Here is a 12,517-nt window from a genome sequence, read left to right on the forward strand (position 1 = left end):
TCCCTACATCTTATATACTTCAGTGGAGATGGGTCTGCATACTACAGTTTTAATTTAAATACTATCATAACTTCTGGAATTCCATAATAAGAAATAATTTCCCATACAGTTCCATCACAAGTCTCCAAAAACTCCAAAAATATAAGAATATTATCTATTAAATTTCACAAGGCATCATCTTAAGGCCAATGTATTGCCTTGTAAATAAGAATCCACTTTTAATCAACATGGCCAAGTAGATTACTTCCACAAGATGACATTAACCTATTATTTTTAAAACCAATATCTTTACCTACCTCTGTTTTTCAAGAGAAGAATAAATGCATTTGAAGGTTTTCCTTTAGGTTAATCTATCACAACAAAAACCAGAAATCTTTGCACTATAGCCATTAGTGCCCATAACTCCACAAAAATATAGCTTTTTCCTGTACATGCCCAAAACACAACACATTTCTCAAAAGCACATTTTAAATTTAGTTAAAATAACTCAATACAGCAGCCTAGACCAAATATGCCATTAGCTCATCTTTTTCAGCTTTGCAGAATCATTTCAGTTTTTTATTCCTACATCTTTACTGCCTTTTGCCAAAATATATGGCACTGGCATCTCAGCATTTCTTGCCTGCATTAACAGAGGTTGGCTGCTTTGATTTCTCCTTGAAGTGTTTGATAGGGATGGGGCAAGCCTCCAAAGGCAGGAGCTGGAGTTCGGACACGCATCTGCAAGGGAGCTGCTCATGGCATTTAGCCTTTAGAAAAGAGTTATTTCTCATTTATTAATGAGAACTCTCTCTGCCCCCTTTTGAAGGGCAGAGTGGAGTTATTATCCCTGTTTCACAGATGGGGAAGCAGCACTGGGGTCACTTGCCCCAGTTGAAGTCCCAAGCACCTCGCCTCCAGCCAGTTTTTGCAGGGTGATGCTCAAACTGACACCCTGCAGGGGGACAGAGGCATCCCTCACAGGAAACAGGGACTCAGCTGGGGCTGCACTCTGGCCTACTGCCATCACATAATGCTCTCCCATTTCACTCCCAGTACCCTCACGTCTGCACCTGAATTACAGGGAATATAATCCAGTTCACTTCTTTTGAACTTTGGCTGCCCCGTGGCCCCCCCTAAGAATGGCAGCAACAGAGCAGGCAGTGAAATCATGTCTGTTTCAAGGAAATGGAACAGGTGTCATTTGGATTCCATATACAAATCCCAAATGACTTGTGGGCTTAACGTGAAAACTGGCAAAATGCTTAATTGTGTCATTGAATTGAGATCAGGGAGAAGATGAACTAGCTCCACTGAGCCAATGAGACTTTCACTGCTGACTTCGCTGGGTCAGTGCTTGACTCCAAATAAAAAGAGAAGCTTCTTCTGTAAATCAGATGATCCTTTACAGGATCTGATCTAATACTGAAAGAATTTGGAAAGGCAAACAGAAATTCAGCTCCTGGTGAACTTTTAGCTTCAAATGGCAATAAAGAAAGGAGTGGCAAAGGAAACTGAAACCCCATTGCACAACTGGTCTTTAGGAAAATGAAGATAATGTGGAGTACATGACATGCTCCCAGGAGAGAAGCACCAGTAAGCCCCATCCCCAAGTGGCTGCCTTGTAAGCACTGGGCACTTCTGCTCAGAAATTATCAGATTCATAAAAGTTACAGATGATTCCACCACGTACCAGGTTCCTTTCTTTTCCCCCCTCCAATTACGTAAGTTACTAATGTTTGGGATTACACCAGCTGGAAAAAATGCATTAGCACAAAGGATTAAAAACATGCTCTATGCAGAGGCAAAAATTCATATGGTCTCTGCTTTGCTACAGCATGAAGAAAACTTTACCACGATGTGTTAATTTCTTGAAAAATACAAATGTGCTTTTTCCTGGGTGATGGCTTTCTTGCAGATTTTTAAGATAGATGGTGAAGCAAATGCCATCCTGTATACAGCAGTGATCTCATCTCCCAGTATTGTCAATTAGAGTTGCAACATCAACTCCTGATATAGTGAGGAGCTGGCAAAAAAACCTGACAGCAACCTGTAATTGCCTGTGCTGGGAAAGAGAACTGTGCACCCTGCAACCCACTCACTGCAATATCCACCACGAACAAGTGGCCATAAAAACGGGGCAGGTACCACTGGATTGCCTGTTGCTTTCAGCAAATTGGAAATAACCCACAGAGTGATGTTTTGGGTGATTTGTTGGTTCATATGAGGCTCTGAAAACAGCAAAAGTTGTCCAGCTCTGACACAACAGCTCAGCCAGGAGCCACAGCTATCAGGGAGCAGTGAAAGATGAGGCAAACACAGAGATTGCTCGGGTAGGAGAGGTCTGATCCCATGAGGTGAGGGCAAGCCCAGCTCTGTGGGAATGTCAATAGAGCAGGCAGCTCCTGGATAGCCCAAGAGTTTGTATTGCTGCTCCTGTTGCTGCACACTAAAGGGCTACACAGGGAAAGACCTGCTGCTCCTGCCTGACTACAAATTGCTCAGGACTCAGAACAAATGCCTGCCCTCAGTCATTCTGCAGTTCCAAACAATTGTACTGTCTGTGGGGTTCTGAGCAGCATTTGCATTGACATTTTGAAGAGGGGAAAAAATTGTAATTTAACTCTTTCACTGACTCAGCTTTTTAAGCTATGCCATTTTGTAAAACTGGCCTAGAGAGCTGCATCCTGTTCATCACTCCCTAGGTATTTCACACCCTTTGCCCTCCTGAAAACAAGTTTTCCCATCTTACACAAAAGAAAAAACAAACAAACAAGCCAAATTAAAAGTCAAAAGACAATAAATTGTTTTCCAATTGACTTTTTCAACCTAATACTATTATTAAAAATTCCTAATTTAAACACGTAAGTGCTTGTAACCTTCCAATGAAAAATAAAGACAATAAATATTTTCTCCAAATATTTCTGTTTAGCTGAACACAATTAAAGAAAACATTCAACCATTCTGACACAGTTTGTATGCTTCTCCCCTGAGGCAGGGCTGCAGACAGAAGAGGAATTGTTCCAAATACCCATCAATCCCCAGAAGGCAAGGCCCAGCCATATAATTAGACATTGAGCAAAAGGCTTATTTCTTTCTTCTTTCTATTTATAATATCTTTTACATAAATCCTTGGGTCCTTACTTAACTTTTATTGAAAAGAAAATGCTTGACATTTTCCCCAGGTACCTACTGAGCACCACTGAATCAGGACTTCAGGCTGTGACACACCTACTCCACTGTCCCATCCATAAAAATGCAAGTGCCACATCCATAAATATCAATAAAAGGCTATTGCTTGAAACAGAGAGAGGAAAGTGCCTTCCAGCATAAGCCCAAAAACATAGACCACCAAATCCTCTGAATCTCTTTGAGGACTTTTGTCTAAATAAAACTGCATGGCAACCTCTGACTTGCTGAGTTTTAGAGACTGAAGGGCAAAGGATAGGAAAACCCCTTTTCAAGATGTAACTTGAGCAAGCTGCTACAGGCTGCTCTAAATAAAGAACACGAGCACTTCCTTAGCCATCCTTACTAAATTGCCATCCTCCTGAGGGAAAAAGCAAAACAAAACAAAATCACATTGTTATTGTGTTGCCATAGTCATGAATGTTAGCAGAAGTCCCTCTCACCATCCCTGCAATTTTGGACCTGGAGGATGCAAGAGATGCTCAGCTCTCTGCAGGTCATTTGGCAAGGGAGCCCCCACCTTGGCCATGCACTGCCAGGGTCTGCCTTCCCTTTTCATGCCAGCTACCTGGGCTGAGAGCAAAAACCAAATGTTGCAAAGCAGGACAGGAGTGATCTGAGCCAAATATGAGATCCAGAGACTCTGACACAGACTTACTCCAGATTTAATCCTTCTACCTCAGTCTTTCTAATTGGGGAAAAAAAAAAAAAGTAGCAACTATCAATCACCTACTTTGTAGGTCACATATTTGCAAAGCCCTCAGGGAGATGAAAAGCATTATACAAACTATATGCACACATGTTAACGCTGATTAATTTTCTCTGTGCAAACATACCCTTTTTTCTTCTTCACTGCCCCTCCTCTCATTATATCAGCAGTCTCATCTGGAGGAGGACGAGGAACTGCTGACAGCTGAAGTATTTTCTGCACTTGTTCTTTTGAGATTCAGAAATGCAACCACTCAACACAGCCCTGTGTTCGGCTGACTGTTTCCTTAATAGCTTTGCTCTTTCATGTGTTTCCTCATTTTCTGTTACATGAATTTAAAGCAATCTGATTTCCAAGTTAATTTGAAATGATGCAGGATCCATTAGTTGACGGTATCATTTGCAAAGTAACTCTGAGAGACAACTTTCACTCACTATACTTTCAGGTGTACCCTCAGCTAACAAAGGCAGGGCTAGTGATGTGAACAAAGTCAGCAGAATTTAACCTAAAAAGCAAGTCTGTGTACAGAGGCACAGGGATACAGCCTAACTGCATAAGAGCCTTATAACACATGCAATAGCTCCTCCACAGCCTGAGGTTTACACCAATGAGCAGCTTTTTTGTGACAGTGCTTACACCAATGACAATCAGAATATATACAGCTTTTCAAAAGACTATCTGTGAGCATTTTTCTTAGGATGTCTGGATGCACAATTCCTGAGGAATAGAATTTAAATGTTTTGTGGAATGAAACTTTTGTTTCAGTTGTCACGAAGTAACCCAGGGTGAAACTGAGGACTTCTGTTTTGTCATCAGCTCTGCAATGGCAGTTCCCATGTGATATAACAGACGCTGGCCCCCTGCACCAAGGGTAGAATTGGGATTTCTAACTTGCAGCATCCAAGACCCAGCGTTTACTTATGGAACAAACTACACAGGCACAAGTTTCCCAGAGCTGCTGTGGAATCTCCTCTTTGGACTCAAAGCTGTTTGTACCTGGTCCCAGACAACTGGCTCTGCTTGCCCAGAGGATCGGGACCAGATGACCTCCCAAGGTCCTCTCCAGCCTCAACCAGCCTGTGTTTCTGTCAAATGGGCAATGGTCTGGTGCATCTTGGATGAACGGCCTCTGAGTGCCACTGCAGCCTCTGGTGTGGACACTGTGGGGATGTCACAAGTGACACCTCAAACCTGTCCCTGCATAAACGCAATCGGAAGAACCCAGACAGCTGAAGTGACAATTGTTAGAGGCTGGAAGCTGAGGGAAAATTCAGAGCACTGGCTGAGGGATGGAGAAGTGGCTGGAATTTCCTCCTCCTGTCCACCAAGTGCAAATCTCCACTCTCAGACATGTATGAAATCAGTAGGTTACAGGCAGGAGCCCATGTACATATCCCACAATGAATCCAGGAGCCTTTTGAGACAGCAAAGTCTCCCTTGTATTTACTGACCACCTAATGGAGTGGGAAAGCTGAACAAGAACCCAATAAAAACATGACAGGCTAACTTTCCAGCAGCTGTCTTTAAGATAAAATCATTAAGGAATTTAATTTGATAATGCTACCAAGAAAAAAGAGTCTTGGAGGAGAATCCTCAAGAAACAACAGCTCATCTCTGTATTGAGCTGTATCAAGCACACACACACAAAAAAACAACTGTGTTTAAAAAGAAAAGCAAAGATTTTGAGTAGCTTTGCTCCTGCCAAGCAATCTGCTCTCAGCTGACTATAAAATCTCTCATGCTGTAACACCAAAATTCCCAGGCAGAGAACACACTGGCTTGCAATACAATGTTTGAAGTACTTAAAAGGGAAGAAGCAATCATGCCTGCTTTCAGAAAATGAGATGGTGGTCTCATTAGCAAAAAAAAATTCAATTGCAATAGTTACCTCGGCATGTAAAGGACTCGCTCTGCCACCACAAATCCCACCCTGAAGAAGAGGTTGCTGGCTGGGATGAATGGGAAAACCAGGAACAACAAGCCAACCAAAACTTCTTTGTGTTCCAGTTTCTGCAATAATACAAAATTAAACAATATCAACTAAAAAAATCCAACTTGATTCACCTCTAACTTTTTTGAGGGTCATAAAAAAAGCAACTTTGATTAACATTTGGCATGTTTTTGCATTTAAAAGAAATTTTTACAAGACACTAATCTTGGATATTTGTGCACTCCTGGTGCATCTAATATGCCCAGAAAGTGCACAAACACTACCCACTGTGTCTAATATTACCCTTGGTCTCTTTCCCAAGGTCAGCTCTACTATATGCATGGCACAGCTATCACCTAAGATAGAACTCATACTGGTAATATGTAAGTACAGAGTAGTGTGAATGTATACATTAGCATGTCCACGACAGTGTGACTCTATGTAAATACACAAATGCATATCACATACACACAGACTGCTGTGTTCAATCCTAAATGTTTATAGCAGAGAAAAAGCTGTTCAATCAGTCACATTTTGTGTAAAGAAAACTAGCCCTAAGTGACACATTAATGCAGTAATTTCATCTCTTCCAAGGAAAATATCTACACTTGAAATGATACTTTCACACACAAGGTCTCCACAGTCATACAGAGTCAGAAATCTGAGACATGCTGTATGCTGAAATTAATGTTTTTCACTTGAGCTCAGTTAATGCCCTCCACTTGTACTCACTAGCTGACTCTTTGAGGAGGAATGGGATTACCACATGCAATTCAAACCAAGTGTGATCCGTGGGGCCAGCCCGGGGATGCCGTGGCCGCTCATCCTGCCATGGAGAGACCCAGGCCTCCTGAGCAAGCTGAGTTTCAGGTTTAGCTCCACCCCAAGAGGATAAATCAGCTCTTGCTTCTCAAAGAATGACACCAGGATAGAAGTGTAGCTTCAGGCCTGTTCAATCACCCAGGCAGACATCTGTGCTCTCCTGACTCAAGTGCTGCTTCTCACTGTCTGCAGACATCCCGAGAAGCTTTGTCATGCTCAGAAACAGATGCAACAGAATCACTTAATGGTTGCAGCACTTTCTAATTGTTGTGGGCAATTTCTCGGTTTTGGAGAGCAAATTGACTTCTCTCTACCAGAGGAAGCTACATTTAGAAATGTTGAACAGGATTTTTGAGTAGAGAAATGGAGTCCCATCAATGATGAGGGGCCAAGCAGTACAAACTGTCCTGCTTTTGCACAGACTGCAACAGCAGTTGCCACTGGTCTAGAGAGTGGCTGAAATTCAGGAGTCCTACTACTAAAATGTATTCCTCCTATTCTATGGGAAAGACAACAGGTCTTTTCTGTGGGTACCAAAAGCAAGGGTACAAGGCAGGAGGCTCTGATGCAGCTTTAGAGGAGCTGAACCACAGGATCACAAAAAAGTGCATGGATTTCTCCTGGCTCAAAGAGGAATCATGAGGCAGAGAGAGGAGTAGAATTCACGTCTCCAGACTTCTTTATCAATATGTGTTTTAAATAGCACCACAGTTATCTATAGTACTCCTACTAACCACTTTTTCAGTATCCTGGATTCAGTCACTAGTGCCTACATGCAGTCACAACAGCATCTAAAGTACATTATTCTCAGAGCTGAAGGAGACATCAATCCATAAAGATGATGAGCAGAGGTGCCTGGTAATTACAGCAAAAAATTGAATTTGGAAAAAAAAAAAGGACTAAAAATTTATTCTCAACTCTGAATCAAAATTACCAGTTCTAGCTCAACTTCAACTTCCCTCCTCACCCAGATCTGTAAATATACTCCATTTTTCTCCTGCCATTTGGCTCTCCCTTCCCACTGTGTCTGACCTGATCATGGTGCCCATCTTCTGCTACCACTCTACCCCAGGGGTTTGACACTAAGGATCAGGAGGCACAACAAGGTATGTTTGGCTTAAGGGAGTGCACTGCTAGCAAATACAACGTTCTCAGCCCCCAAGATACACATTTGCTTTCAAACAAACCAGCTAACAATATTTCTCCAGTTGTTGATCATTAAATCAATAATTGGGAAAACAATCTCTAGTTAAACATCTCTAGGAAGGACATGGTGTTATTTAAGGCTGCAGCACTGCAGATAAGCAAAGGAAACTGAATGCTAGAGAAAGACAAATAAAACTTGCACATCAAATGACAAAGAGGAAAATGTGGGAATTAGCTCAGCTGAAGGATCAAATGGCTCTGCATGCCCTTCTTCTCCCCAGAACAAGTCACAGCTCCATGCTAATGCCATTGAGGGCTGCCAGCTCAGTCCCTTGGGCAGGCTTAGAGACTGAAACACAGCGCACACAAACCAGCCTCATGGAGCAGCAGAACCCTCCATGGTGCTCCTTATTTCTGCAACAAAAAACACCTGGCAGTGCCCTTTTTAAAGCATTCCATTAGGGCAGAGGCCTTTGGGAAGAGCTGGTCCTCAAAGGCCAGGCTTCAGCTGGTTCTGTGCTATGTGTGGTCGTGACTGTGAGCCGCTCTTGGGGCTGCAGGAGCAGAGGGCAGCAGCATCTCCCATGCAACACAAGCCATAGGAAATCTCCTCCACACGATTTTCTAAATAAAACAAATCCAACCTATACATAACTTGTTGCATTTTCCTGGCAAAGAAATAAAAGAAATATTAGGACCATTTCTTCGGTTTAGCTACTTTGGTCATATGATCCCACTTGAGATAGCTGAAGTAAAGGTGTCAGAATCAGCATCTTCCAGGTGCCCAGAGATGTAGTAAAAGCTTTTAAAGAGTAATAGGCAATTTTGTTTGTCTTCCTTTCTCCTTAAAATAAAATAGCTAGGACTAGAAATTATAGATCACTGCATTCAGAGAGACAATTCCTTTCCTCTTAAAGACAGTGCTTTCTTTTGGAAACACAAAGCTTGTCTTTCTGTCACTGTAGTCTTGGGGGGGATCAAATCATTTGAATTAACTTCAGAATGATTTCTCTTGTCAAAGACAAACCAACTTCAAATCAAAATAGCATTTGTTATAGTAAATAGCTTGGTAGGAGGGAGGAGTTTTGAAATTCACATCTAACTCATTACAATTAGGCCTTCATTATACTGTAACAAAAAAAACCCCCACCAATAAAACAACAAACCAAACGAAAAACTGATTTAAAAAAGAGTTTCTAACTTTCTTTTTACAGACTTATCAAAGAACTAAAGAAAACTATTTCTCCCAAGGGCAATGCAAAAAAGTGTCCCACTCTCTCAAACAGAATAGCAAAGAATCACTCCAAGGTCAAACATGATCAATACAACAATAAATCTCAAAAACTGCTTCCTTAGCAATTTGGGGGGAAAGGAAGAAACTCTAGAATTTATAACTGAAAAGATCTTTCCATTTTACACGTAAGACATATTCCACATTCCACTAAAGCACAAGTCTTCTACAAGGCAGAGCCCTCTAAGTGTGAGTGCAGGAGGTGCACAGATCACTGCAGCATTACTGCCATAACTGTGGGCTTGCACAAGTGAATTCCTTACTCTGCCCCTGGAGGAGGCATGGTCTGAGGTGCCAGATCCATGAAGTCTGCACTGTGCTGACAGGACTGATGTTCACATTGCCTGGCACCTCCAAGGGCTGAGGCACTGGAAAGCAGAGCTGTGAGCACAGCATTTCTCCTGGCTGGACTGAGCTGCACCTCAGGGAAGACAACAGCTGGGCAAACAAATCCAAGCAAATTCCATTCTGTTCTACCTCAGAATGTTTCTGAAGGTGTTTATATGCTTGCCTGTTTGATGGAAAAGCAATCAAATGGGTTTAATTCCTTCCTCTAACTGTTTTCTTTGAGAATGAGACAAGTGTCACCTCTCCACCATTTAGATCCAACAGCTCCATGGAGTAAAGATCTCCCTCCTACCAAAGGCATCAATCCCTGTGACAGTGAGCTCTGGATGGCCCACTGCAGACAGTGACATGTTCTGCTTGGAACACCTGACTGCATGTGCAGAAAAGCTGCATCCGGCAAAGCTGGTAGTGCACAGCTGTACAAAACCAATGATTGCTAATACACATTCTCAAACCCTTCCAGGCCTGAGAGGTAAGTGCATTATCCATCAAAAGAGACACAGAGACTCAGAGGATGACACTTCTTCAGTTTATTCCTAACATCCATTTGTACAAACCCTTAGTGCAGACTGCACACAACCCTGCTATGTCACTCTCTCATGAAGCCACAAGTGGCTCAGCAATGTGACTCCTCACCAGCCTGCATCAAACCACTGTGAGCATCTCCCCTGGCAAGAGGTCAGCATCTGCAAACACCCACTCTTGCACCTTCCACACACACAGCATTAAAGATAAAAGGGAGGGTGTAGAAGCATGTCAAATTCACTCTCCATTCATGCATAAGGTGATAAAAAGAAAGCATTAAGCTAATCAGGAATTAACCCTAGGGATTGATTCCTTCAAAGGGAAAAAACAAAATCTCTGTGGTTGTAAAGCTGACAGGAGCTGTGGGTGTTTCCAGGTCTCACCTGGCTGGTGCACACACAGATGGGCCATGGCAGAGCTGTACCACGCTCCATGCACCATCAGCATGCTCTCCTTCAGGACAGCAGCAGAAGCCTGGATGGGACACACACATCTTTGTCTACTGTGACCAACAGCAAATATCACTGTGGTTATCTCACTTTGCTGCCTGTGGCACTGCTTCCAAGTGAATGATGCCAAAAGCTGGAGGTGTCTACAGATGGTCTGAAAAACTCAAGCAAAAGGTAACTTCCCAGCTTCAAAACTGGCTCAGACACCTGCCTTAATCAGCTTGCTCCTAGAAAAAGAGCCACAAATTCTGTAATCACTACACTTTATTAGGAGTTTTATTTTCTCATCTCATTAAAAAAAAAATTAAAAATCAGCATCTTCAGTAGCACCAGCAACTTGAATGCCAGGCTTAGTAACTCACTCATTTCCTAAAATAACTCAATTTTTCTTGGTGATCATCTAGTTTTGATAGAAATAGCCAAGGATTTCTACTGCTATTTTGATAATCACTGCTGACTGTGTATTAACTACCTGACACACTGACACTATTTCAAGTATTTGGCAACAGCAGAAACTACTTTCCAGTTCACCAGCGGCCGCACCTCTTCAGGAACTGGTGCAAACATACACCAGAAAGTGAAACATACAGTCAGAATCTGAAACCAAACCCCTAGAAACGAGCACTGGCTTCCTCACCCAGGATTATCTGAAGAGAAATCCTCGGCACACGTCTCAGACCACCCTAACAAGATCATTCCCCCTTTGTTTCCAGAAGGAAGAAAGTCCTGGTCTGTACCAGGTAAAACTGCATGGTTTTCAGAAATGCTGAAAATGCCTAAAAACTTTACCAGCTTGAGAACCGTGGGTGCTCAACACCTCTGGAAATCAGACTTGCAATTATGGAATTAAAGCAGAAAGCAGTCCTTTCCCATTCCCATAACAGGGCACAGAAATATATCCCATAATATTTCATATTTTATATTAGCATCTCAGAGTAAAATTTTGATATCTACTATTTTCTTTTTCCCTGTAGAAGTCAGCTACCCATCCATTCAGCTGTGTCTTTATGGTCTTTCTCACCCAGGTTTCTGAAATTCCCTTAAGATATAAGCTCATTTTCCCAATCCTTAATCTCTGCAACCTCTAATTCCACTTGACAAGCCCATTTGAGCAGGATGAAGAAGCACACAAATCTTTGAAAGAGACGTGGAACATTCCAAAAGGAAACAGGAAAATCAACAAATTGCTCCAGGAATTAGAATAATCCTTTTCACCTTGTGGTTCCTTTTCCCTCTTCCCTTTCATTCTGTGACTGCAGGCTGCTTGACTAGGTGGGGAAAACAAAAAAAACCAAAACAGGTAAAATTCAATGCACAAATTTGCAGCACTTAAAAGCACAATCTTTGGAAAAGCAACTTGGTTCATGGTGAATTTGCTTTTGAGAAGGTAACATGGAACAAGAGGAGCCTAACAAAAAACAAAACCCACACAGCAGCTTGGCACCCCAACGTTTAACTGAGGCCAAGCAGCCACAATGAACAATCATTACCCCTCCCCAGCTGTAAATTTCTTACTCCTCATTTCACCTACACTCTCCTGCTCACCCCTACTACTGTGCCATTTCAAAACCTTTCAGCTCTGAGTGGGCCTTGAAATACTAACTCGAATCAGAAGAAGAAAATGGCAGAATAAAAGGAGTAATTCAGCCTTAATATGCTGAAAATGGCAGACCTCCCTGCTCCCGTGATAATTACCTCCACCACCACGCTGCAGGCAGTGAGAGCCCATTTGGTGAGATGCTGAACATATTCATAGGGAGCCAAATCAGAACTGCTTCAAGCTGTGGTTATATTTACTCCGAGCACCACGCTCCAAACCTGCTATTTCCAAACATCTACTGAGCAAAAGAAAATCCGACGCGCAAGGTGTTTTTACATTTCTTGTGGCTGCTTTTTTAATCCAAAACAGCAGTCACATGCAGACTAAGGCAGCTTCTCCCTTTGGCTTGAGTCTGTCAGCTGGCACAGAGAGCTCCCTGGGAAGGGTCCCCTGCTCCTGCCAGCCCCACCAGGGACCCACACGCTGCGGATGCGGCTGCAGCACTCGATGGAGCAGAAATGCAGCGCTCAGTGAGCTTGGGGTGCCTGCAAGGGGCTCCCCCCTTCCTCCAGATTTCACTGAACCCTCT

The 12,517-nt window shown here is 42.6% G+C and overlaps 1 protein-coding gene across 1 annotated transcript in view; it reads right to left on the reverse strand.

Moving 5' to 3' along the window:
• The window catches only part of TMTC1 (transmembrane O-mannosyltransferase targeting cadherins 1), a 143,913-nt gene that overhangs the window by 56,961 nt on the left and 74,435 nt on the right, over positions 1-12,517 (reverse strand). Inside the window, exon 10 of the mRNA XM_014307034.2 lies at positions 5,766-5,887. Within this exon, the coding sequence (XP_014162509.2) occupies positions 5,766-5,887 (122 nt within the window). The remainder of the gene's footprint in view (positions 1-5,765; positions 5,888-12,517) is intronic.

The sequence above is a fragment of the Geospiza fortis genome, unplaced genomic scaffold (genome assembly GCF_000277835.1).
Source record: "Geospiza fortis unplaced genomic scaffold, GeoFor_1.0 scaffold10, whole genome shotgun sequence".
Taxonomy (NCBI): Eukaryota; Metazoa; Chordata; class Aves; order Passeriformes; family Thraupidae; genus Geospiza; species Geospiza fortis.